The sequence below is a fragment of the Coenobita brevimanus genome, chromosome 86, assembly GCF_032717465.1.
Source record: "Coenobita brevimanus isolate Jiangsu-jjx chromosome 86, ASM3271746v2, whole genome shotgun sequence".
Taxonomy (NCBI): domain Eukaryota; kingdom Metazoa; phylum Arthropoda; class Malacostraca; order Decapoda; family Coenobitidae; genus Coenobita; species Coenobita brevimanus.
In genome coordinates, this window is record NC_137039.1 from 31,003,131 (window position 1) to 31,030,429 (window position 27,299).

Below are 27,299 nucleotides of genomic sequence, written 5' to 3' on the forward strand. Positions count from 1 at the left end.
GTGATGTTTCAGCTATCACTCTGGAAATTTTCCTATCAACATTCTTGACAACAGGAATGGTAGTACTACGCCACTTCTGTTTAACTCCTTTGAAGAGTTAAAATATCGTGAGATCATTGAAACTACAAGTGCATTTGGTTACTCGTCACCTGTACTGATGGTATTGATACATGTGCGTGTGAGGTCAGTTTTCAAAGTGGTGTACGAGAAACTGACATTCTAAAATTAATAGATTATGATGCAGTCCAAACATATGGACTAATAATATGTTGCTGTGATGTATGTATGTACCATTTTTTTTTTCATTCTTTCTTTTTTGAAGATGTAAAAGTGCATCATAATATTGTAATGCAATTTTGGAGCTAAGGTGGCTTGATTGTGGTATGTTCAGCTCACCATCTGCATGTGCCTTGAGTGTAGGATTCAAACCCAGTCCCTGGTAGATATTTGAAGTTAATGCTGTTAGTATTTCATATTACAGTATTCACAATGTCAGTTTATATCAGACATTCAAGCTGTGACACATGAAAACTTAGCAATAACAACACTTCAGCTTTCACACACATGACTCGTACTACAGACATTCCTACCTCATGAATGCTTGCCAGCATGGGGAAAGGTTGATCTGATTACCACTCTCCCTCCAAGGAGAAGGCCCAGTCTTGCAGTGGACCTACCTCATATGAACTGATACAGTCAGTAGTAGTTACTGTACAGAATTGTAACTTTGTTTTCAGTTAACTGAATAAAGATGGAAGCCAGAGATAGATGACCTCTGATTACTGCATTATTGTCTCTTTGAGGTCTTGACTTTATTATATTTTTGTAGTGTGTCGAGATGTTTACGGAGTGTAGTACAGTTCATAATTACTGAATATGGTTACTTAAAGCCACGTAGTAATTAATACTACTGTATATGTACCCAGTAAAATATACAGTAACTGCTGCAGCACATGTCAGTCATATATATATATATCACAAATGATGAATTTAGTGTCTTAGTAAGTGGATGAACCTTACTGGAGTGTCACATTGGTGTCTTATAAATGGTAGCTTTTAGACTTATAATGATACAGTGTTTCAGGTAGTTACCAAAATATCATCAAATGCTCTTGTATTACATATTGTATGTTTTGCAGTACGAGGTATAGTACAGCAAACTTTTGCAATATGATTAAATTTGAGGAACTTTTGTCCTGTGTACAATAATTATTATAATTTAAAGATTATTTACAATACTTTTGCAAGTCAGTAAACCCTGCCATAGTTTTAATGTGCACAGTCAAAATTACCAATACACTTGCTGTGCTGTACAGTTTACAATATACAGTAGTATGAAGACATTTGTAGTATTACAGTAATGCATATCCTGTTCTAGTATTCATGGGCAGTGCTTATCACTGAGACTGTCACCAGGTTGCCAGCATTACAACAGTATATTTAGCCAGAATCACATCACTCTGTGTTACAGGTTCAAACACAGACATTGATGAGCAATCATGTGCAAGTACAAGTATCTGTTGGGTCTTGCAAGAGATGTCACATGTCAAAGAAAAGTCAGTTATGCAGACAAGTACTATATAGAGGGAATAAGGATTTACAATAATCAAAAAGTTGCCTGTTGGTTTTTCATTAAAAGCTAAGCAAATTGGCCTTTACTTGTGTGGATTATGAATGGGGTACCTTTGTAATTTAGTATTTCAGCTATTGCTTCACTTCAGAGTAGGTCATTGCACATTGATGTGATATTGGTCAGATACATAGTTGGGGTAACCTAGTGACTGTTTCAACAAGCTCTGTACACTATTCTTTATTTTCATCCTAGTACTATAAAATATGGCACAAACATTGATTTCTCCCCCTTCCCCCCCAGTCATACTGAAACATGAAATACTGTAATATTGTGCGGGTTATGAACTCTGAAGTGATGGGTGTTGATAGATAATTTGCTGATTGTATATTTTTGTATTATGTAGTAAATTTGAAGATAAGTGTAGAATCTTATGGTGTACTGTATGTTTTAGTCACCAGATGATCAGGGTAAATTGTTTCAGTACATAAAAGGGCATCTAAACATTTTTCACTCTTTATAGTACAGTATTAACCTGTCTTTCCATGGTGAACCGTTCTCCTTTGTGTACTTATATATGTACTCATTTATACTGTATACAGTGCACATTAATTTGTACCCCTTGAATCAGGTGATGTTACAGTACTGTACTGTGTACTGTACTCATATACTTGTACTCATTTCCCAGGTGAATTACAGTATTGTGTACTCATATATTTACTCATATACACTGCATGTGAATTTGGGCTTCTTAAACCAGGTACAGTAAGTAGTATTGTAGTGGTTTCTTCTTGTTCTTTCCAGACATTTTATTCAGCTTGGTGAAGACCTGTTGTTGTGAAGAAGTTAATTACGGTTATTACAGTATCTCACCTTTCAGTATGAAAAGTCATCCCTAATCAAAATAAAAGAACCTGGAGATAACAGGAATAAAATAGTGTCATCAGGCTGAAGCAATTAATAATCCTGTCAAACTTGTAGCCTTGTATTATCCTCATATGTTAGGCTGTTGCAACATGGTTCATTGTGTTATCCTCATATGGCAGAGTATTGGTATATGAGTTGGTAATTTGATGGTGCTTTGGTGTATAATTGCATTGATTTGTGATATTCATGATGTTCAGTATTGCAAAATTTGCTGTACTACTTTGTACTACACTGTATTGGCCTATGTATATGTTATGCCATCTTGAAATAGTGTATTTGCAGATCTGAAAAAAGAAGTATTATTCTGAGCAGCAAAAAGCGTCTGGCAATTTTTTCTCATGATATTTGGAATTCATCAATGCTCTCAGCATATCTCTATATATGTAATAACTGTATGCATTAAGTATAGATGTACAGTATTTTCTGCAGAGTATTTTGATGTTTCCGTATGGAGATGAATAAGGTCTGTGCTACTCAGTGTATGGTGCATAAAAATAAAGTTCATTATTGTGGATGCTGGGTTTGGATTAGTGAGAGAAGTAAGTTGAAGGAAAGAGAAAGACGGAAGGCAGAAAGAGGATGGGGGAAGTAAGAAGAGGGAGGAAGAAGAGTGTGAAAGTGAAAGGAAGTGGAGAAAAGACAGGGGATGGGAAAAGAGGATGAAAGGGGTTGCAGGAAGAGGGAGGATGAGGAGAGGGAAAGAAGAAAGGCAGGGAGAAAGAGGAAAGAGGGGGGGAGGAAGAAGAGGGTTAAAGTGGCAGCCTCAATAGGAAGAAAGAAAAAAAAAGAAGGTAAAGAAGACACGAAGGAAAGGAGAAGAATGTGGTGAAGAAAGACCACAGAGGTGAAGGGACTGTACGGGGAGGAAGAGGAGAGGGGGTGAAGGGCCCAAAGGAGGAGGGAGTGGAGGGAAAAGTAAGACACGAAAGAATGAAGAGGGAGAATAAAGAATGGGAGGGAAAGAACATGGAGGTACACAAGCAGGAAAGTGTGAAAGTTACATCAGAGGGAAGAAGAGAAGCGGAAAAACAAAGGAAGATGGATAAGGCTCGAGTGCAGAGAGACTGCAGGAGGAAGAGCAAAGATAGCGAGGAAGATGAACGAAAGGGAGGGAAGGGGGAGAACCTTAAAAAAACGATATAAACCATAGTGGGATAGTATAAACAAGGTAGAAAAGAATGAGGAATTAGTGAATTACATCAACGTGTCTTCGGGCTTGGCCTTTGTACGGGCACTGGTTATTTTATTATTTTTTTTATCAAGTCTTCTTACTTCATCATCCTTACTAAAACTTTCTTGACTGCATCTATCACTCCTCGCTTCACATTGTTCACTAGCCCTGATATGATCCTATCCCTCCCGTTCTTTATTTCTTCCCTGTTCCCTCCCACAAGCATTTTACTCTTCACGAGCCAGAGTAGCAAAATGAAATCCGGCCTCTTATTTGAAGGGAAAAATTACCCTTCTAAAACCTGCCCGGGAACCAGTAAGTGGTTTGGGTTTTGGCGGGCTGCGGCTGCGACAGTGTGCTCGCAGCTCTCGGTGGGTGGAGGTACGTCGGTCGTGTCTCTTTATATCGTTATTTCCTTGTTTTAGTATACTTACTGGAAAATCTTACCTCAAAATCTACATTAGCAGTTTTTTTATGACGTTGATTTCTAATATTGGTGAACGTATGCAAATTCCTTAATTCAATAAAAACGAAGGTTTTCGACATCCCCTCGCAATATAACTACCAGCAGAGGTTAGTATGCAGTTGCAGGGGGTTTACGTTCCTTTCGTGGTTGATAAGGGGGCTTTGACGCTCAATAGTTATAAAAAGTTTTTGTATTGTTAGAAGTTTCTAAGTTGCGTCCACTGGATGAAAAGTGTCAGTGAATGTTATGAAAATGTAGAAAGTGTTTACATCGGTGACTGGAGTTTCTATTGTAATGGATATAGTCATATAGTGGTGCAAAGGGATGCTGATACCTTGTTAGCCCTTTGGGTACGAATTTCCTAAAAGCATATTTAACACCTGCGATACCCAGTGTTGACTCTACCAAGGAAAAAACTAAAAGTAGTTCGGCCAAACTACAGAAAAAAAAAAAAAAGGTGTAATAGGTACCGGTGCACATAATAGTTTCTAACCGCTAAGTGTTGCCAAATAGCTTGGTCTAAAGTTTGAAACTGTCGAACCTCCCAAAGAATCTTACCCATGTTAATGGTAAATATGAGCATACAGTGGGTCATTGCGTCAAACTGACCTTTGATGACAAATACCTTAATGTTGACTTACAGGTGTATCCATGTCAGCTGATTATTATAGGATTGACATATTAGAAATCAGTTTTAGTATTATGTCAGGTGTTCTTGACAGAATTTGTCAGAACTTGGGTAGGTTTTTGGGTGGGGTCATTATTTTAATGCTGGTTTTCGGTAACGTCATAACTCGTGGATCTAATGAGGCAGCCAACTCTCCTGACCACACTCAGTCCCAACACCAGCCATTTTAACCCACCGGGGAAGTAGCACATTGTCTTTGACAACAACCCCATTTGCATTTCGCACACAGTCATAGTATACCCAGTCTATTTATATATATATACCTAGGCTGCTTCCCCTAAGGAAAGGGAGGTAGCCGAGACAGGACGACACACTCCCAATTTACTCATCCATTCAAACACAGTCATTCGCATCTTAGCCCCAAGGGGAAAAGGGACTGATCCTCACCGCACCACACCGCACAAGGGTCAACTGCGTAGTGCAATCAGTGACCTTCGCAGGTTACAAGGAGGCTGACAGTTTGGTGTGGTTCACAAAAGACAGACAAGCGCAACAAACTCAGCCTGAACTCTGTCAGACATTGGCATGCAGTTACCAGTTTCATTGGTGCCGTAAGTGGTTGAAATTATGCAGATACAATCTGAGGCTCCTATGAGCAGAGCTCTTGGGCCAAACTGCACTGTAGCGTGTTATGGTTTAGGGTATGTCTCTGATGGTCAGAGGACAGTACAGTATTCCTTTCGTGTAACCGATACCAGGGGTGTAGATCGCTCTCCTTTTAAATATTCTAGACTCAGGTAGCCTATTCTCAAGCCCCAGTTCTCTGAAGGGACAAAATGGGATTGGCAGTTACCATTTATCACTTAAAGGCTCCCTAATACAGTACTTTCTATTTCTCCACAGGTGAGCACACTGCCGGAGTACACAAGAAAAAGATTTGGTGGGCACAGGATTCAAGTCTATCTCGCTGTGCTCTCCCTCCTGCTCTACATCTTTACTAAAATATCTGTGAGTTTATTTTTATTCTCTGTTGTATCAACGAGTTTCATTTTCTTTACCTAGGAATTACTGATGTAGAGTAGTCCTGAATATAGATGGTACAGGCTGTTCATTAGGTGTGGAAGGTGGTGGCTGCTTCAGGTTTGGGGTAGGTAACAGCAGCTCCAACTAAACCTTGCAAGTACATGCACCTCAAGCTGTTATGACACTTTATGGTTAGTTTCCAATGTATATTACAAGCAGTGCCATCCATGACAGAAACACATTGACGGCTTCAATTTCTCGTGATGGCAGAATCATTGGTGGTAGCCTACATATACTGTACTTCCTAGGTGATCTGGTAGCAGACAAAAGGTTAATAGAGGTAGTTTTTGAAGTGTTTGACTGCCAGAAATTCTCTCACCGGAATTAAACCTTTTGAAACATTTAACTGCTAGAAATTATCTCACTTGAATGAAATCTTTTGGTGTTAACTTGAATATAACATCCATTTGCACCAGCTGCAATGAAAGGGTTAGAGTATGTATTGGCACACCACAGACCGGTGAAGGTTAACACTTCTAACAGGATTTGGTAGAGAAAGAATCATAGCATATCTGTGTATTCATGATAGACAGATGACCATGCATAAAGGGAAGACTTACTGTATAATTTTGTATACCATTGTCTTATTTCTCTTTGTGAACTGTAGATAGATGAATACATTCCCCTCCCCCCTTACTTCTGCCCCTGCATATAACCCTCAGACTTTTAAATGCCCTGTTACAGGTCAACTTGTACTCTGGTGCCATCTTTCTGCAACAAGCATTGGGTCTACAGAATCTCTACCTCTGCATCATCTTGCTGGTGGTGCTAACGGCACTGTGTACCCTGGTGGGGGGTCTGGCTGCCGTCATATACACTGACACCCTGCAGTTCTTTGTCATGATTACTGGATCCCTCGCTGTTGTTGTCATGGGTCTGGTAAACCTTGGAATGCATATAGTCTTACAATGTGATATTTTCTTAGCAGTTAAAGAGATGGGTAATTTGAAAAGTATTATAATTTATCCCATATTTGACTGTCATATTTTTGTGATGGTGATAATACTGTATTGTTTTCCTGCCAGCTGTCACGTATCTGTATTAGAGTACAGTATTTAGAGTAATTTACACACCGTTTTCTTCATCACTGGAATACAGAACTGTAATATCAAGGCAACTTTTATGTGCTTATGGTATAAGAATACTATATACAGTAGTGTATACTGTAATTTTTTTTTTTTTCACATGTCTTTTATATGTTCAAATGTATCATCATCATCATCATAACCCAGGCCCATTCCCAGTGTGCACATTTTATGGGAAGCTGTAGACTTCTGTTATAGAATATGAACTTTATTAGTTTGTAAACTTAATTGCTTTCTGCACTGCTGGCAGAGTCCATGTCTTGCCTCCCTTCAAAAAGTGGTGGACCTTTTGAGGGGAGGCGTGACGAGGGCTCCGCCAGCATAGATCATGGGGCTGGGGTGAGATCAGGCTCAAATCTGTGCTAGAGGGTGCAGGGCATTGCAGTTCCCAGGCTACCGCTTCCACCCAATAGAGAGGGGCCCATTAGTACCCCAGGAGGCTGCCCTATCAATGGGTGTATAAGGGCGGGGAGGTTACAGAGCCAGGGCGTGCTTGGAGGGTGTCTTTGTAGCTGTCCTGGCAGGGTGCCCTGAGGCCATTACCACAGCCACTGATCAAGGCTGTAGGGCTAGGGGTCCCAGATCCATTGCCTGGGCCTGGGACTGTGCAGTGGGTGGGACCTATGGCATGTCTCTCCCCTTCTTAGTTTACTGATCATAACCAAGTTAAAGAATGTAATTCAATGCAAGTCTGAGGACATTTAATCACCCACGGGGATCAGAGTGGCTTTGTGATATGTGGTAAGTGTGAGGGGGTAGAGCGAGGGAAGTGGCTGAGATAATGAATAGGAGGTGGGTGGGTGTGGGATGTGTGCAAGAAGTCCAGTACAGGGGTGGATCAGCCAGAAAGATTGCTGGGGGAGATTGTTGCTATAAGTTGTTTTGACAGGGTAAGATAGATGGGTATGGGGGTGTGGGTGTTTTGGTTAAGGGGAAATGGGTGGAATGTGTCATGAATATTATGAAAGTGGCAGGATAATTCATTCATTCATTCATTGCCAGACGCCATGTATCCCAGACGGGGTGGCCAATGGCTTAGAGTTAATTGTTTTACAGGGAGGGGCACTAATCCTCCACCAACCCCACTTGACACGTAGGGATGGGCAGGATAACAGTTTTGTAAATTTTATTCGGTGGGATGATGATTGCAATTACATCGGCATATGCTCCACAGGCAGGTGTGGATGAGGTAGTGAAGGATAGATTTTGGGATAACTTAGTACATGTAGTAAGTGGTATGGGGGATGATGAGATTGTAGTATTAAGGGCAAGGAATTAATTGGTCATGTAGGCGACGCAGCTCAAGGTTATGAAGCAATACGTGGGGGATGTGCATATGGTACAAGAAATGAGGAAGGGGAAAGGATACTTAAGTTTGGGGAAGCAATGAACATGATTGTGTGCAACACACATTTTAGGAAAAGAGTGAGTAGGTTAATTACGTTCGAGTCTGGGGGAAATAACAGCCAGATAGACTATTTCCTGGTCAGGAGGGCTGATAGGAGGTTATTGAGGGATGTTAAAGTTACAGGGAGCAAGGAGTGTGTGCAGCAACACAAGTTATTGATATGTGACATAGTGCTTGAGGAGTGGGTGATGAAAAAGAGGACCTATGCACCTAGGAGGAAAATATGAAGTTGAAAAAACAAGCAGTAAGGAATGCATTCTATAGTGAGATGAGGAGAGTGGTGGCTGAACAGGGAGACATGGATGGAAGTGATAATGAACAGTACAGTGCCTTCAAGACCAACCTCTGGAGTGTTACTGATTCAGTATGTGGATGGACAAGAGGCCCACCAAGACAGAGTGACTTGGTGGTGGGATGAGGGTGTAGAGGCTGATGTTAAGGAGAAAAGAAGGCTTTACTGGGAATGGAAGAAGGGTGATAACAAAGAGGAATACTTTGCTGCCAAGCATAGGGCTAGAAAAGAGGTTTCCAGGGCAAAGTCTGAGTCACAGAGACTTTTACTTGATAACCTATATCATGTGGAAGGGAAGAATATGATTTTTAAGGTGGCAAATCAGATGAAGAAGGAGAATAGGGATATCATAGGTGAGCAGTGTGTGAAGAATGGTGAAGGAAGGGTAGTGGTCAATAGTGGGGATATAAAAGATGCATGGAGAGTGCATTACAGCTGGTTGTTGTTGACTGGGACAGGGAAAGTAAGCCAGCAAATCCAGTGTTTGGCCCTTGGCCTTTGATTGATGCTGCAACTGTAAACGGGACAATAGGCAGGATGGAGGTGGGGAAGGCAGCAGGTGTGTCTGGGTTGACTGCTGATGTGTTGAAAGCCTCAGGAGATAAAGGTGTGAGGTTAGTCACTGACCTAATACATACAGTTATATATATGTGTTGTCCCTATATATGTGTTGTCCCAGATGATTGGCTGAAGTGTGTAATTGTAAATGTGTACAAGGGGAAGGGTGATGCCCTGGAATGAGGAAATTATAGAGGCATAAAGCTTTTAGACCAAATAGTGAAGGTTATGGAGAGAGTTATACAAGGTATGATTAGAGAAAAAGTGAATATTGATGAGATGCAGTTAGGGTTTATGCCAGGCAAAGGGACCACTGGTGCCATATTCATTGTTTGACAGTTTCAGGAAATATATGTATAGGAAAGAAAAGGGAACTGTACTTTGTTTTTGTTAATTTGGAGAAGGCCTTTGACAGTGTCCGTAGAGAGGTGGTGAAGTGGGCAATGAGAAAGCTTGGGATCGAGGAGTGGATGGTTAGGGTGGTTATGGCCATGTACGTAGGTGCTCACACCCAGATGAGGGTGAATGGAGATTTGAGTGATGAGTTTCTGTGAAGGTTGGTGTACATCAAGGGTCAGTCTTGAGCACTTTGTTGTTTATCATGGTACTTGAAGCCCTCTCATTTGACTTCAGAAATGGACACCCGTGAGAGATGTTCTGTGCTGATGATTTGGTGTTGATTGCAGAAAATGAAAGGGAAGCGGAGGAAAGATTTAGGAAGTGGAGAGATGGTATGGTGCACAAGGGCATAAGAGTAAATGCAGATAAAACAAAAGCGATGGTATCTAGGGCTGGGAGTGGTACTGTCAAAGAAGAGAGAGAGTAGCCATGTGCGATTTGTCACATGGGTGTGAGAAGTAATTCCATCTTGTGCAGTGTTTGTGATAATTGGGTGCATTAGAGATGTAATGGTATTAGAGGTAATCTTCAGGATAATGCTGATTTCATGTGTGTGGTGTGTCAGGCTGAGCATGTGGATATTGCCAGGCGTGTGTGGAAGTTTTGTTATATGGGAGACATGTTATGTGCTGGAGGTGGGGCAGGAGCTAGCTCTGTGGCTAGAGTGAGGAGTGGTTGGAAGAAGTTCAGGGAGCTGTTGCCTCTCCTGACACTGAGAGGGCTCTCCTTCCATGCTGAGGGATCTTTGTATGCAGCATGTGTTAGGAGTGTAATGCTGTATGGTAGTGAGTCCTGGGCAGTAAAGGAAGAGGATATTCGTAGGCTCAGACATACAGAAATGGCATTGATTAGGTGGATGTGCAGTGCATCCTTGAGTGCAAGGCCTGGGGGGGGCTAGGTTTACGATGGAAGAGTTGAGAGGTAGGATGGGACTGGAGTGTATTGGTGTGATAAGGAGTGGTAAATTGAGATGGTTTGGGCATGTGGAGAGGATGGGGGATGATAATTGGGTGCAGAAAGTGAGAAGTGTTAATTTTGGGTGGTAGGGTAGCAAGAGGCAGACCGAAAAAGACCTGGGACGAAGTCATTGAGTCCTCAGGGTTAAGGGACTAAATAGAGAAGTTGCCAGAGATCAAGCAGCATGGAGAGCCGCCATTAGGTGACCAAGGCCGACGCATGCAAGCATGTTGGAGCCTTCAAAAATGAAAACGAAACTGCTGTTTCATTGTTTGGGATCTTCTTCACACAGTATGGCACACACTATCAATTTTGTGTAATGTACTGTACAGGGTACTTCATACATTGCTCCCCACATGTCAGTCAGCTGATGAAATCTCATGTGTTGTGGGAACTGCTCAGTCAGAATTACCAGTGCTTACCCTACGTTTTTTCATGCCTTATAATGCCTATTTTTTTATGTCTATTGATGTGTTGTTAATTAAAGGGCTAATTTCATGAGGAAACCACAGTGCCTTTGCTCCTCACATCATTAGACTGAATCACCCACATCAGATACCACCATTGGGGAAATACACCCATCAGGGTAGTGCATGGGAGATACTGTACGTAAGTGAAAGAGATGAGTTATTTGTTGTTTGTTTTTGGACAGGTTTCCAGGCAGTGGGTGGATACACAGAACTACAGACAAAATATCTGGCGGCCATTCCGAGCCAGCTGATGGCCAACACAACCTGTGGGTTGCCTCGTACGGACTCCTGGCAGATGCTGAGGGCAGCTGACCCCACCACTAGTGACCTCCCATGGCCTGCCTTCCTCCTGGGTCAGTTGCCAGCCTCCATCTGGTACTGGTGTACCGATCAGGTCAGTTGCCGAAGGATGGGAAGAACATCCATATTGTAACACCTGAAAATGTGAAGGTGCAGACAAGCCATCAGTTTTCTTTCATTATTTCTGAAATAACTATCATATAGTAGAGTCCTGCTTACACCTTTGCACTCTGTTTTAATAATGTGGTCTGAAGAGTATTGGAGCTGAGTCAGAAAAAAGATGAGCAGTAATGACATTCCTTGTTATAAGTCAGGGATATGCTCAAATATATGAGTACTTTTTCCATACATTTAAAATCGTAAATTTAGGAAAACTGGCAATGATACTTCATAGGAGGCAAGAAATTTTGAAATTTTAAATTTTTCTGTAATGTATTCTGGACTGACCAACAAAGGACATTCAAAAAGTGCAACTTGTATTGAGAAATTACTTTCACAGAAGTGACAGATAAGTGTAACGATGAATACCAGTTTAGTCCAAAGAAGTAGTCAGAAAAACTCTGGGCTTATGCTAAATTCACAAGAGCCCTAGCCACAGGAAACCAGTGCTATCTATTCTAATTATCAGCAGTGTGATTTTAATTACACCTTTTTATACATAGAAGGTACATTTTCAGCAGTTAGATGCATATCACACTTACATTATACTGTGTGTGATTTTGAGGGAACCAAAGACAGAATAATGAAATAACAGAATATTAGTAGGCCTGGATGGGCAAGATACCAGACAGCAAGTCCTCATTTTAAGTTGCCATTTTTTTGGTTATCTTATTCACACTAAGGTCCCAATCAGTTACAGACTCAGTGCTTATTAAAGTTCCTTTTTGGGGACATATCATACTGACTTGCAAGTTTTTCCCAGTTATTCATACCAGGTGTATGGAGAAAGTTGTGATATGTTAGAGTGCATCCATGCATGAAAGTAGCATATTGAAGTTTTGTTGCTACCTGTAAAGCTGATTTGCTAGTTTCTCAGTTTACAGGAGCAGTTGTATGGAGAAAGTTGTGATATTTTGGCATATCCTTGACTGGTAGGCAGTTATCATTGGTAGAATGCGAGACTAATGTATGAATATTTTTCCAGATGATAGTGCAGCGAGCCCTAGCTGCTAAAAGTCTTTCACATGCTCAGGGTGGTACACTGTTCGCTGGTTACATGAAGATCCTCCCTATCTTCATCATTGTTCTGCCAGGTAAGTGTAGATTATGTCTTATTTATTATCCCTCCCCCCATAATTCTTTCTACAGTATTTTCCATTTCTCAAACATTTTTCCTTCATTGTTATCCTACACATTGTTCACTTTGTATATTTCATTTGTCTTCATGAGTTTCTTTCCATATGTTATGTTAACCCAGTTGCTGTGATGATTTTTCACTTCATTTTCATGTCACCAGACAGTTTTGTTGACATTAGCTGGAACCTTTAAAACTTGGACAAATAGAATTAAAGCTTATTTCCCTTAATTTCACGCAGCTGATGACGCTGATTTTCGTTACCACTGGATGGTTTTCTTAAGCATAGGAATGATCACTTTTGACATAAGAGTTATTCTGTCTGTCTTCATCCTTCTTTTGTCAGTTCCTGTTTCCATCTGTCTGCTCCCTCTTGGTTGATTTATTTATTTTAATTTTTTATCGGCATCTCACTTTCTTCTGTTTTCCTTGTCTGTCTGTTGTGCTCTTTCTTCTTTCCATCCCTCACTTTCATTACCATATCCTTTTCTGTGCAGGTATGATCTCACGAGTATTGTACCCTGATGAGGTAGGCTGTGTGGATCCTGATGAATGTTACCGCTTCTGTGGCTCCCGCATCTCCTGCACCAACTCGGCCTACCCCAAGCTGGTCCTGGAGTTCCTGCCCAGTGGGGCCAGGGGAATCATGCTTTCTGTCATGCTGTCTGCTATTATGAGCAATCTCACATCCATTTTCAATTCTGCATCCACCCTCTTCACAATGGATTTGTGGGCCACTTTTCGACCTCAGGCAAAACCTCATGAACAGCTGCTGGTTGGCAGGTCAGAACAAGCTCCTACTCTAGTCAGTTTGCTTTCATAAAATAGAACTGGACCACTCCCAGCATTTGAAAATTAAATTGCGCCTGGATGATGTTCGATGAGCTTCAGTTAAAAGATAGGAATGGGTTCTTTGTTACTAGGTAAATCAACCTTTCCATCAGACCAAACTTGGCCATCAACTGAGATGAAAGGATAAGGAAATTTTGTCATATTAGAACAAATGTACTATACCTGTACTTAGTCCTTCAGCCCATGTTTTTTTTTTTTTTTTTTTTCCGACTCCGGGCATAGGCTTCACAGCCTGCTATCAAGGCCCAGTAGTCCTCCTACATACCATACACCTCTACATGTCACCACTTCGGCGCTAACACCCACTGTCCATACTGAATACATGCTAGGGCTGTCTCATACAGGACTGGTGTATTGGTTATTAGCAGGGGTATTTTTACGACATGTCGGCGGGTCGTCTGAAAGATCAGTAAAGCCTGATTTAATGAAATTCAAATCCTTAAACTGTTCCCTGCCCCAGCCGGGATTCGAACCTGGGTCCGTTAGGACTGCATACCACCTCTCTACCGATTGAGCCACCGCCTTGTACATAAATGTTGTTGTTATTGTTGCTACCGGACAGTTTCATCAGGTTGTAGTAGACTGTAGAGGCTGGAGGGGTAAGATATAGCCTCTTAGAAAAATACTGTACAGTCATGTGACAGTAGCAAGCTTAAAATAAATCAGATTGCAAGGGTTAAGGTTCAGCAGGAAGAATAATGAGGTGATGCAACAGTTATGACACAGCTTGAACTCTCTTCAGTGCCAAAACTTGTATCTCTCCAGCAAGGATCTTTTCCAAACATGAGTAAACATTTACAGTACTGTACTTGTAATTCTCTCCTATGGACATTTCATGGCACTTTGATAACAAGGCACATGAAGGTTCCATGTATTTTTGTAGGTTTTGTGCAGACACTGCCAAAAGATGAATTACTAAGTGAAATGACTGTCATGTCACACTAATAGGGGTCCTGGTGGTTATGTGGTTAGAATGCCCCACTCAGAGTGAGTCTTGCATAGGTTTAATCCCTGAAAGGTGACTGGAGGTACTACAGCCATATAATGCAACCAAGGGAAGGAAGTTGAGTATCTACCCATAGCCTGTGGATTGTGCAATTACCATTTTTTTTTATCCCACCCCTTGGTGTGCAAACAAATGAAGATTTTTTTTTGTTTTTTTTTTAGTTGTTTATTATAAACTTGAAGATAAACATCCAGGGCATCATCCGGTAAAAAAAAAAAAAAAAAAAAAAAAAAAAAAAAAAAGTCTTTGCGTAGCATCATGTGTAAGTTTGCATAGGGGTGTAGTGAAAAAATGAATAATTTTTTTCTTTGTATAGTTTTTGTTTATTATAAACTTGAAGATAAACATCCAGGGCATCATCTGGTGGAAAAAAAAAATCTCTCTCTCTGTCTTTGCGTAGCACCATGCGTAAGTTTGCATAGGGGTGGAGTAGTTAGCAGTAATCCACAGCCACTGGAAGGTCAGCACAGCCTGAGCTGTGGCTTGCAACACAACGCTTGCCAGCCTGAGCTGTGGCTTGCAACACAACGCTTGCCAGCCTGAGCTGTGGCTCGCAATCCATGGGTTAAATATATTGGACTGTGATAGTCTGATCTTGATCCCCTACACCTCAAAATGGTATAGAGAGAGAGAGAGAGAGAGATTGTTATTTCAAGGACTGTGTGTGAAAGAATACAACCAATTCCTTTTATCATCAGACTGTTCATCTTGGTGCTGGTGGGTGTGTCCATCTGCTGGGTACCGGTGATCCAACAGGCAGAGGGCGGCCAGTTATTTGTATACATCCAAGTTATTGCAGCCTATCTTGCCCCACCCATTGCTGCTGTCTTCCTCCTTGCTGTCCTCTGGGCCAGACTTAACGAATCGGTCAGTGTTGAATTGTACCCTTGGCCCAGTTCACATATGCATTCAGTTATCTCCATGTTAATAAACCATCTCCAAATGCAACTTAAACAAGTTTCTGGTATCTGAGTAGGTTTAGGGACACTGCAAAGAGTTTTTAGACACACATTGTTACAAATGCAGGGGTTGTTATGGGGGATGCCAATTATTCATGGATTTTATCATTCACATGGGTATCTTTTGTAACCCTTACAAATACAGGGGGGTATTGAATTCATTGGTTCAAATCCGAGGAATGGTTGGTGTTCATTGCTTATGTAATGACTGATCACAGGCCTGAAATATCTTGACCAAGGAGCCTCACCCCTGGGTCTTCACACTCCTGATGGGACCATAAAGGATGGAATGATAGATGGATGGATGGTAATTCTTGTTGTTGTGGTAGTGTAGAGGCTAAGAGGACCAAGTATGTAAGTGTGTAAGCTGACACTTATATGCAAGTGAAACCTGGGCAGTGAATGACAGAGGACCTGGTGTTACAGGCTGTAGAAGTTTCAAAGCAGTTGCAGGGATAGGTAGTGTAAGTGGTGTAAGTAATAGAGAAATTTATGAATAGTTTGGAATGTAACAAAGAGTGATGGGAGTGAGATGCAGAATTACTGAAGGGATATAAAGGAATACATTGACACGGTATGGACATATTCAAGCTGCATATTGATAGGGTGGTAAAGAACGTCTTTGAGAGTGGACTTAATAGTAATATAAGAAGTCCGTGTGTCCTTTGAAGAGAGTGGAGCAATAGTGTGTATAGGTGAAGGAGAAGGAAAATGAATGTTGTGGAGTTAATGAGGATAAATTAGCCTGAAGGCGGTTCTATTTAACTATCTTGTCAGAGTGACTGCTGTGGGAATCAAGGCATTGGAGATGATAATTCAGTAATGATGAAAAACACTTGTGATCATTTTCTATACAGTATTCCTTCCAATATCTGATGTAATACAGCCAAAGGCACGTCCAGAAAGTGGGATCGTCCGGATACTGGGACCCTGCCTCCTGGACTGGTACTTATGGTCCCTAACCCAGCCTAACTCAGAACACCACCAACATAACTCCCCACTGGACATTCATAGCACCTATTTAAGACCCTATTCACACAAATAAGGGACAGAAAGCATGAAATAAATGAAAAGGAACCAGAGAATGAGGATTTAGAGGTGAGTATGGAAAATATTAGCAGTATTCAGGGTACTTACAACAAGTCTGTGGCCATCGTGATGAATAACCCGCCTCCACTCAGACTCTGACAGTAATAAGGTGCACCTGAAGCACCTACAGTAATCCAGTGTTGCACTGCACTTAATCCTTTGCATTCTGAATTCTAATTTCTTAACACTGCGCATTCTTTTCTTACTTTCTCTTGCACTTGAAACTCTCAACTGTACAGTAGCACTCTGCACTTAATCCATTGCACTCTGAATTCTAATTTCTTAACGCTGTACTGTACATTACGTTCTTTACACTGCAGAACACTGTAAATTCCTGTGTGGTCTAGTGGCGAGTTTTTGCTGTTTATTCACGATCAGAGTCTGAGAGTAGGTGTTGCAGGTAGCTGAGGGACTGCAGATTACTCTGAAGACAGGTGCAAACTCACATCCAGTGGCGACTCCATCATGGTTGATGTGCTGGGCTGTGGCTCGGAGGTGGAAGACCTGTCTTGGGGAGGCAATGGTGTGGAGCCAGGGCGGGCATGGTGGGGGTCATGGGCCTGAAGAAACTGTCAGTGGTTGATTGACGTAAGGAACGGCGATTCTGGCGAATGATGATGCGCTGCCTGAAAGTGCGCACTTCCTCCACGAGTCCTAGGGGCCTCATTCCCTGTCACAGTCTGGGTGTTCTAGGTAGTCAAGAACGAACGAGACGTGCTCCCAGAGTGCGCTCAGCTTGGGGATGGCGGGAGTAATGGCGCGGTGAGAGGAGTTCGCATCATCATCACTGTCCTTGTTGGAATCTTCAAGCTGGGTTCTTGTACCAGCAACTAAAGATGCGATCTCGATATCAGACATGATCTGATACCCAGGATTGCCCTCATCGTCATCCAACCACTCACGCACTTCATCCACATCAACGTCGTTGTCAGCCACAGAAGACGTGCATGGAAGTCATCCATGTCAAAACCTAGAAAGTCATGCACCACATTGGCTCTGAGAAGCAGATGAGACCAACCACTTTCCAGGGTCTTGACAGAGACTTCCCTTCATGCACTGGCCCAGTTGTAGATGGCTGACTTGATGTTGTACTGGCGAAGATTTTCCAAAGTCCGCTGGGCTCGAGTCCTGTCCCTCCCTGCGTTTGTCCTCATCTTTGAGAACAACCATCACCTCGTCCAGGAACTTCCGACAGTACAGCCTTTTCATTGCCACGATCACTTCTTGGTCCATTAGTTGGATGAAAGCAGTTGTATTAGGTGGCAAAAACAAGCACCTAATGCGGGCATTCTCAGCCACCAACTCCTTGTCGTCGGACGGATGCGCAAGTGAATTGTCCAGAAGAAGAAGGGCCTTTACCTGATCGTGTGAGATTCCCAGTGTGTTCATCTGGTAATGGATGGCCTCTTTGATAAAGTGATGGTGAAACCAGTCTTTGAAGATCTTGGCTATGAACCAAGCTTTCACAGAATGGTACCACACGAAAGGAAGGACATCCATCAACCCACAAAGACACCGAGGCTGCTTTACATGGCCAACAGTAATGGGCTTTAGCTGGTGCATGTCATTAGCACTGATGCAACACAAAGCAGATATCTGGTACTTTGAGAGCTTGCAGCCAGGTACACGCTTCTCCGTCTCCTCTGCTAGAGTGTTCGTTGGCAACGAGCGATAGAATAGACCAGTTTCGTCAGCAATGTAGACTTGACCGAGAGTGAGGCCCTCCCTGTCAATCAAGCCCCTCACCTTCTGCCGAAACTCCTCTACTCCCTCCTTGTTGGCATCCAGAGTTTCGCCATGGGTCTTATGGTTGGTAAGGCCATGCCATAACTTGAAAGCGAAGAGCCAACCCTCAGATTCCTTGAAGTCTGGGGTGTCGTGTAACCTTGCGAACTTCTCGGTAGCAGCCTTCAGCTCCGTACCAAGCGTTAGCACACCAGCAGCACATTGTTGTCAGTACCAAATCAGTGTGAAGCTGTCGATTTCTGCAAACCGGGGAGTATACATAACCTTCCTCTCCACATTGCGTTTGGTCTTCGATGCGAAGTCAGCCGTGTACTGGTTGAGCTTGTCCTGGGTTTTCTTAATATCAAACAAGGTAGAGTAGGCCAGGTTGACTACATGGAGGATGCGTGACGTCGACCATCCTGCGTCCACCATCTCCTATACCACCCTCTTCTTCTCCAGAGTCAAAACCACTCGTTTCCTCTTCACGGGTGGTGGGGCCATCATCACACACATGAGGAAGAGGCAGCAGGGGAACAACAGGGCATGCAGGAAGTAGGGCACCACCACAAAAGTGAGCAGGTGGGCGGCTATGGTGACGAGCGTGCACTCACGATGATGGGTAGGCGGGAAATGGGGAGGAGGCAGCGTCGCCCTGCCGGACGTCGGCAGAACTACGCGGAAAAACACAGCTAGTCTGCACTGTGCACCAGGTTCAAATTACGTTTTTTTTTTTTGTTTTTTTTTCCCCCCACCCCCCCTGAAGGCCCGGGCAAAAAATGTCTGGTTATTGGGCGTCTGGATATTAAAGGGATTACTTATTTATCCCTTTCTTTCCTTCTCCCTGTCCCTCCATCTCCATCTCCCTCTCCTGTTTTCCCTCACCTTTGTACCAAAAATTAAATCCTCTTGTCTGTGACAGGGTGCATTTTGGAGCCTCATTCTGGGGTTCGTGGTGGGTGTGGTGCGCATGAGCCTTGACTTTTACTACACTGAGCCGCCCTGCCATGAGGAAGACCTTCGTCCTGTCCTTATAAAGAAGGTGGGTGAGGGTTGGTTAATGGGTGGGTTGGTAGGTGGGTGGGTGGATGGGTGGGTGGGTATGTAGGTAGGTGAGTGGGGGTGGATAGGAATAACCCCTTAAACCCAAGTATGTAAATTTCACTCTTGTCCCTATTCCCCCAGCCTTATAACTGGGAACCTGAATGTAACATCTTTGGTTGTGGGTCACGATCTGGGGGAAGATCAGAACTTGGCAACACGGGTATTTGCTAGCTTAGCACACAACACTATAGATAGCATTAAGGCACAACATCTGTGTTTCTCTGGTGTAATATCGTTTGTGTTCAGGAGGTACAGGAGAAAAGGCTTTATTTGTTTTATTTCAAATACCATCATTCAGGTTTCTTTTGCTTAGAGTTCTTATAAGCAGTAAGTTTAGGGAAGCAGTTGGTTATATTATTACAGGCAGTGATAGATTCACCACTATTTTAATTAATTAACTGGGGGAAAACCTTGTAGCCAGTAAGGTAAAGGAGAGGATCAGTAATTTTTCTGACAGGTTCACCACAGGTCATATGTGGTTTACCTGGGAGAAGAGGGAAAGGAAGAGACCAAGGGTGATGGAGAGATGTATGAGTAAGGGTGGTGTAAGTTGGAGGGAAGGCAGCCAGATAGCAGAGGACAGAGTGACATTGAGACAGTTTATAGTGGCCCTCCCATCAAATATTGAAGCTATAGATATACAGATAATTGAAAGACCATAAAAGTCTGTGAGCTAATATATATACCCGGTATGTATATATATATATATATATATATATATATATATATATATACTGGGTATGTATATTGATTATATTTTTAAAGTCTAAGTCTTCAGTACCATACATATATCTCAGGAAATTATTGGTTACCTCCCCACAGCTTCACTACATGTACTTCGCCACATTGCAGTTTTGGGGGACGGCAGCAGTGGCAATCATCACTAGCATATTCACAAAGCCACCGGAGCAGTGGAAGGTTAGCTCTTCTACCACATTGCCTCAGACCTTCACTCTCAGGGTGGTATTCTTGTTGGTTAAGGAATCTCCCTGACCCCTCTTCCGAAGCGATGTATTTTGCTCATTACAGTATCCCATACTGTCTCCTTATGTGTTAAGTAAATCCTTCTAACATGGCCATGCTCTGCATAAATAATGTACAAAAGAATATTAACCAGTCATATCCAAAAATAAATAGCAATGGAAGAGGTGTTAGGGAGTTTTCTTAATCGACGAGAGTATGGGCTTCAGTCTCTTACTTTATTGAATACCACAGTCACTCTACTTTACTACAGTTCATCCACTTTACCTTGGTGATGTTCATCTTTTTGCTCGATGCCAAAATCAACACAGGATGAGCTGATGTATGTATTCTGCATCCTTTCCACAGAACTCATGATGAGTATCATATTCTAGTATTCATGTTCTGTTACTGCTTAGCATGTAGGATGGAGAGATGGTAGTTTTATGACTAGTTAAAGTGAACAGTTTATACAACCCTATTACCATGGTCACTACCTCTCATCATCAGGCCACTCTGTCTGGGATTCTCGTTGGTTAAGAAAGCTCTCTAACACCTTTTCCTAAGTGATTTATTTTGCATATTACACCTTACTGTCCTCTTCTGCATTACATAAATTCTTCAAGTACTGCCCTACTGTGCATAGACAATGTACAAAATTATATCACTCACCCATATCTGAAAATAATTCGCTAAGAAAGAGGCGTTAGGGAGCCTCCTTACCCAACAAGAATGTGGGCCTCTGTTGTACATCAAAGCATCACCCTACCACACTATCACTTTACCACACACCATCACTGTCCCAGTATCACTCATCGCGATCTTACTAACATCACACAGCACATCAGTGTGAATGATTGGCTCATTTCATATGGCTAATAGTTAATAGTTGTAGGAAGGTTGTTGGTTCACTGAAAACAGTGATGAGAAATAGGGAGGTGAGTATGGAAGTTAAGAAGTCACTGCATGATAGTATTGTGATCCCTACCCTGATGTATGGAAGCGAGGTGTGGACCTTGCAAGAGGGGTACAAGTCAAGAGTGAGAGCAGTGGAAATGAGTTACTTGAGAGGAGCATGTGGAGTGACATGGAGGGACAGGTTGACGAATGAAGAAGTGAAAGAACGTTGTGGGGTGGATGTGGATGTGGTTGAGAAGATTAGGAGAAATACACTGAGGTGGTTTGGACATGTGGAAAGAATGGTGAATGAAAGACTGACTAAGAGGGTGTATATAGATGAGGTGGTGGGAGGGAGAGGGAGGGGAAGACCAAGGATGAGGTGGAGGGATGGAGTTGAGAGGTATATGAGGGAGGGGGGAATGAATTGGGGGGAGGGTAGTCAAATGGTGGGTGACAGAACGACTTGGAGGCATTTTGTCTGTGGCCACCCTTTGCCGGATTAGGGCGTTGGGCTATAGATAGATAGATAGTATATTACTTACTTATTACCTCTCAGCGATAGAATAATAGTGGAATAGGAGAAAGATCAAGCTTTTTATTGACTCCTCAGAACCAATTAAAATTTTCCCTGTTTAATTAAACCCTTGGATTTAGCGGTTAATTTGGCACCAATTAGTTGCCAAAATGGAGGGCTTATTGTACTTCAATCCACTTCTCTTGGCAGCTGATCAGAACAACCTACTTCACAAGGCTGAGTCGAGAGGAGCGAGTGGATGATAGAGAGGACATGGAAAGAAGGCAGAACGAACTACTTGAGATGACACATGACAAGGCTGGTGAGTTCTCAGTTGGAGGTTCCTTATAATGTAAATTATTTCTCTATCTCTCTAATACCTTGATGGTGTGCCTCTTTGAGAACTCCATGCATACAGTAGCTGTGACATAAGGAATTAATTTGTATCACCTTAATGAGGTGGAAATTTTAATCTTTTTGGACCTTATTTCCCAGAACATGGTGGCAGAATATGACAGTGGTATGGCTCAACATCCTTGCATAAAACTGCTTCATAACTAGCTTCATATTCCAGTGCTAATCTCAGTGTAGCTCAACATTTAAAATGGGTAAAAGGCAGTTTTATACCTAGTTAAAGTGAACAGAGTATACTGCTGTAGGCTTAAATGGGAGATGTGTTACTGAACATAACTTTTTCCATACTGTTGGTAATGTGAAGTGAGGGAAAATTTAATAATCAGTGCTCTAGGTAGCAATGAAACTGTGATATACAGTTTTTCTGTACTTTACTGCAGACTTCATTGCAAAAAATCAGCTAATAATAAGGACTTACTATTGCCTACTGTTTTACACTGTCTGAAACTCATGTTCAGTAGAGGTTTGGTTACTGAGATATCTGACTACTCACAAGGCTCATTTTTAAGTTCTTTATTGTATATATTATATTCATTTGTGCTTATACTGTGAACATTTTCAAGATGAGTGTGTAATTTCATTAAATTTCTTTTCAGACATTGAGTTAAATAAATTATGGCTTCTGGTGGTTCAGTGGGTAATTAAGGTGCTCCAGTCGGATTGAGCTGGTGCAGGTTTATATCTAAGGGGTGGTTGGGGTTCATTGCTCACATAATGCCACTCAGGGATGAGTGAGGCTGGTCACTCTCATCTTAAATGTCACGACCAGCCTGCCTAGCCCTGGGGTCTTACATTCCTCATGGGGAAACACAGGATTTGATGAGAATATTGAGTGGAACTGATAGAATAGGTATCTGCCACTTTGTTTAACCCATAGAATCTGAAGATGCCTTTTGTAATGCATTCTTGCTACCTCCAGACAGTTTTATTCAGACTGACGAAGAGAGTGTATGTGAGTGAGGTGGAGGGGGGAAGAGGGAGGGGGAGGCCGAGGATGAGATGGAGGGATGGGTAGGAGAGGTATATGAGAGAGGGGGGGTGTGAGTTGGGAGCAGGGCAGTGAGATGGCGGGGGACATGGCGACTTGGAGGCGATTTGTTTGTGGCCACTCCAAACGGGATTGAGGCGTCTGGCAATAGATAGATAGATAGATAGATTTTTTTTTTTTTTTTTTACTGGAGGGGTTAGATAGCCTTAACTGACCCCTTCACTTCAAAAAGATTCTTCCCCAGTAGACTCAGTAATTTGGTAGTAGCAGGAACGAAATAAAAATACCTCATGAGATCAAAAGGGTTAATTATACAGTACTTAGTTTTTTATCGTGCTTTTCTTTCACCCCATCCTTAAGTGAGAAAGAAGGTCTGAATGATAATTATTGTGATGAATTTTACTCAGAGGTGGAGGAGAGTGAGGCCCCCCTACAGTGGTATCGCCGCTTCTTCAACTTCATCTTTGGTTACGACAATTCCAAGGAAGCTCAGGTAGGTTACATTTGTACTTGTGTTGAAGTACAGTAGTGTCTAGTACACTTAGAATTCTTTGAGACTAAGTATAGCAGTTATTGTGCACTTATCCCTTTCCAGTCCCCCAGTCACCACTAATGTATCCGTAACTGATTTCCTAATTACAACTGACTCCTCTTCTTATGCCTGATGCCCTGCTGACTCATTTTTCTCAGTTCCCCGCTCACCACTGACTTGTCCTGTAACTCACGACTAGCTCGTTCCCTCCAGATTTATGACTTCCTGACTCATCCCTTTAACTTGCAACTTTTGAAAATACAGTTGGGTGTAGAAGTTGGTCTACAGTTTGTGCATCTGCTTTTTACCAAAGACATGGCTGTCACCTTCCTACTTGATGCATTATTTCAGAGAGAACCATCAGTGAACAGAATATGACCCCAAAGCTCACACAGCATTATAATCATCCTTTCTGATGTCCTGCTTCCCCGAACACAGGATGGCTGTGACAGAAATCCCCTCAGAATACCTTATCCTCGCATATATCCCACTCAAATACGGTGCACTCACTAGTTTCATAAAATATACTTTTGCGAAGTGCAATTCCACGATGCAAAGGAATGGTCCACTGCAAGGAGTCTTGCGATGTTGCTGAGAGTTTCGTGAGCCCAGGCTGCGAGTGATTGCATGCATACGCATCTCCTGTCACTTTTTCACAACATTGGTGAGCTTGATGAGCTCGTACTGGATTTTGAGGGCTTTGACGTTGAGGCATTGAGAATTGGTGGTGTGGAGGACTCAACAGTGGTGGCAAGGAGCAGTGAGGGTGCTGTTGGGGTATACATACACCTTGAGGCAGTAGAAGCAGCTTACCAATTCCATTCATATTCCTCCAGTTTGTTTTCTGTATTTTTCGGACTATTTTCATGGTTGTAAATTACCTTTTCTTGCTGAAAAATTTCCCACTGTTTTTATCATCCCACCATTACAGCCGACCAGTCAAATGAGTTGACACAGTGGAACAGCAAGAAACAACAGGGGAAACAAATTTCACATGAATTGTTTACTTACCACCCCAGAAATGTTCAGAAAAATATAACAGACTATCAGGAAGAAGAACTGATTTGCCAAGGTGCTTTTACTGCCTAAAATAATGCGTATCTTTACCGGCAGGTGGTAACTAACCACCCCTCCCAGCCTCGGAACTCATGTTCAAGCCTCATCAGGTAGTTCAGCCTATGTGTCCATGTTAGTAAAGTCTTCAGTATTATGGTTCAGTAGTATATTTCTGATTAACTGTAAATAATTTACAGTGGGGGTATTGTCATTAATGGGCAGCTTAGGGGGAATGAGGAAGCTAACCCCGGAACTAATTACTACTTATTACATTTAAAGTATACGCATGTTTCGCGAGTTTTAGTTTCATGACACAATTGTTGTACCAATTGGGGTGAAACTGGTGAGTGCACTGTACTTCTCTTTCCCTTCCTTGTTTCAGCAGTATACTGCACCACTTCGATCTTCATCTTTCAGCATATGAATATTCAGTGAAACTTCCTACTAACGTATCCCTTCTTAGTCCCTAATGTACACTAACTCATCCTCTTTTGGTCTGTTATGGTCCCTGATTCACTCTAGTTTGTCCACCTTAACTTGGCTAAGTTTTTTATTTTGCAGCTTTTTCCCATTGTTCAATGGTAAATAATAGTATGACTCTACATCCTCCACAGCAAAGCCTTGTGAATACAGTAGTATCATATTCTAGTGTTAATTTCCTGTTGCAACTAAGCATTCAAGATACAGTACAGAGACGATAATCTTAGAATTTTAGGCCAAGTTAAAATGGACAGAGTATAGATACAACTAACATTCCTTCATGTTTACCCTACTAACCCATCCTCCCTCGTGGCTGTAGGAGCAGGTAGCAGCGATGAATGAGCATTTAGTGGAGATGACTACACTGCACCAAGGATGTTGGCAGCGGCGCCTCTTGAATGCCATGCTGGTAGTTATTCTTTCTGTTGCCATTTCTCTCTTTGTCTACTTCTCCATCAACCCCTTCACTGAGGAGGAGGTGTTGGAGATACAGCGAGAAAAACTGAATGAACTCGGTTATGAGGACCTGATCTGAATGCACTGCGTTGACAGTTGTCATTATAAGTTGGGATGCAGTTCACAATAACACAACTTTTGTGTGTGTACCTTTTGGCTACAGTTTTGTGAGTTGCATAATATTATCATTCATACCTGGAGTTAAATATCTAATTTTATATTCTCAGCTAAAATGTTAATCATTATATTTTTCATTGTTTATGGTGCCCTTGGAGTCTCTTGAACAGAAATAAAATGCAGAGTAGGCTGTTATGCAGTAAGAGTTAACACTGTAAATTGAGAGAAACTGACAGATCAGCTTGATAGGCAGTTATACTGTAAATAGTTGAAAATACTCAAGTTCTGTGCTCAGGTAAGTTTGTGGGGTATGTACTTTGTAAAGTAAACTTTTTAAAATTTACTTTTAAGTATGGTTTTCCAAGTACTCTTTTTCCACTGCTTATGATGATAAACTGTAGTGTACAAGGAGTATTCTTTACATTAAATAATGGCAGTTAACTCTGGCCACTTGCTGGTGACAGTTAACTCTTCATGTCTGGACTCGTCTGTCTTTGAGAGAAATGAAGTCACTGAATATACAGTGAGGTTGGGTAAGGAGGAAATGGAAAATGTGTGTGCATTCAAGTACTTGGGTAGTGTGATGAGTAAGGATGTAAGTTTAGAGGGTGAAGTGCTTGAAAGAGTACTACAGGGAAAAAATGTTGCTGGTTCTTTGAAAGCAGTGATAAGGAACAGGGAAGTGAGCATGGAAGCAAAAAAGTCACTGCATGACAGTATTGTGATACCAACTCTAACCTATGCAAGTGAAGCTTGGACCTTGTTGGAAGGACACAAGTCAAGAATGAGAGTAGTGGAAATGAGTTATCTGAAAGGTGTATGTGGAACTACATGGAGAGAGACACTGACAATTGAGGAAGTGAAAGAGAGCTGCGGTGTGGATGTGGATGTGAAAGAAAGCATTAGGAGAAATACACTGGTCATGTGGAGAGGATGGAGAGTGAGAGACTAATGAGGAGAGTGTATGCAAGTGAGGTGGAGGGAGGGGGAGGCTGAGATGAGATGGAGTGGAGAGGTATATGAGGGAGGGGGGTGTGAGTTGGGAGCAAAGCAGTGAAGTGGCAGTGGACAGGGTGATATGGAGGCGATTTGTCGGTGGCCACCCTTTATGGGATTGAGGCATCTAGCAATAGACAAATACATGTCTGGACTACCATGTGTTCTTTACTGTAGTATGTTTTCATTATGTCACCCAATTTCTTCCTTCCTGCCTAACCTGTGCTACTTACTGTGTCTGTCTGTCTAGCTTCATTGGTATGGGGCCTCATATTCACCCTCTAACAGTAAAGGCTGGATAGTTGCAGTTTTGAGAACCAGCTGGTTATCAGTCTAAATAGTGTAGGAAGATCGTCCAGTAGCTATGCTGAAAATCCCCCCCCCCCTCATTTCTTTTCTGCCAAGCAATTAAGTAATGTTTAGTTTAGAGCTGACTGAGGAGTTAGTGATTACTGTACTTTTTACCTGCAGTAAATGAATATTTTAAGATTTTTTTTTTTTTTTTTTTCCCTACCTCAAACATGTAAAATGTGGTAAGTGAAG

The 27,299-nt window shown here is 42.1% G+C and overlaps 1 protein-coding gene across 1 annotated transcript; it reads left to right on the plus strand.

Moving 5' to 3' along the window:
* The first annotated feature begins 1,499 nt into the window (after window positions 1-1,499).
* LOC145410650 (sodium/glucose cotransporter 4-like) lies at window positions 1,500-25,722 on the plus strand. The gene is made up of 13 exons (XM_080280764.1): window positions 1,500-1,556; window positions 3,948-4,049; window positions 5,666-5,770; window positions 6,530-6,719; window positions 11,197-11,408; window positions 12,459-12,567; window positions 13,106-13,391; window positions 15,165-15,333; window positions 19,162-19,281; window positions 20,166-20,261; window positions 21,928-22,039; window positions 23,527-23,612; window positions 25,507-25,722. The coding sequence occupies exons 1-13, from the start codon at window positions 1,500-1,502 to the stop codon at window positions 25,720-25,722; spliced, it is 1,860 nt and encodes a 619-aa protein (XP_080136890.1).
* The last annotated feature ends 1,577 nt before the right edge of the window (window positions 25,723-27,299 follow it).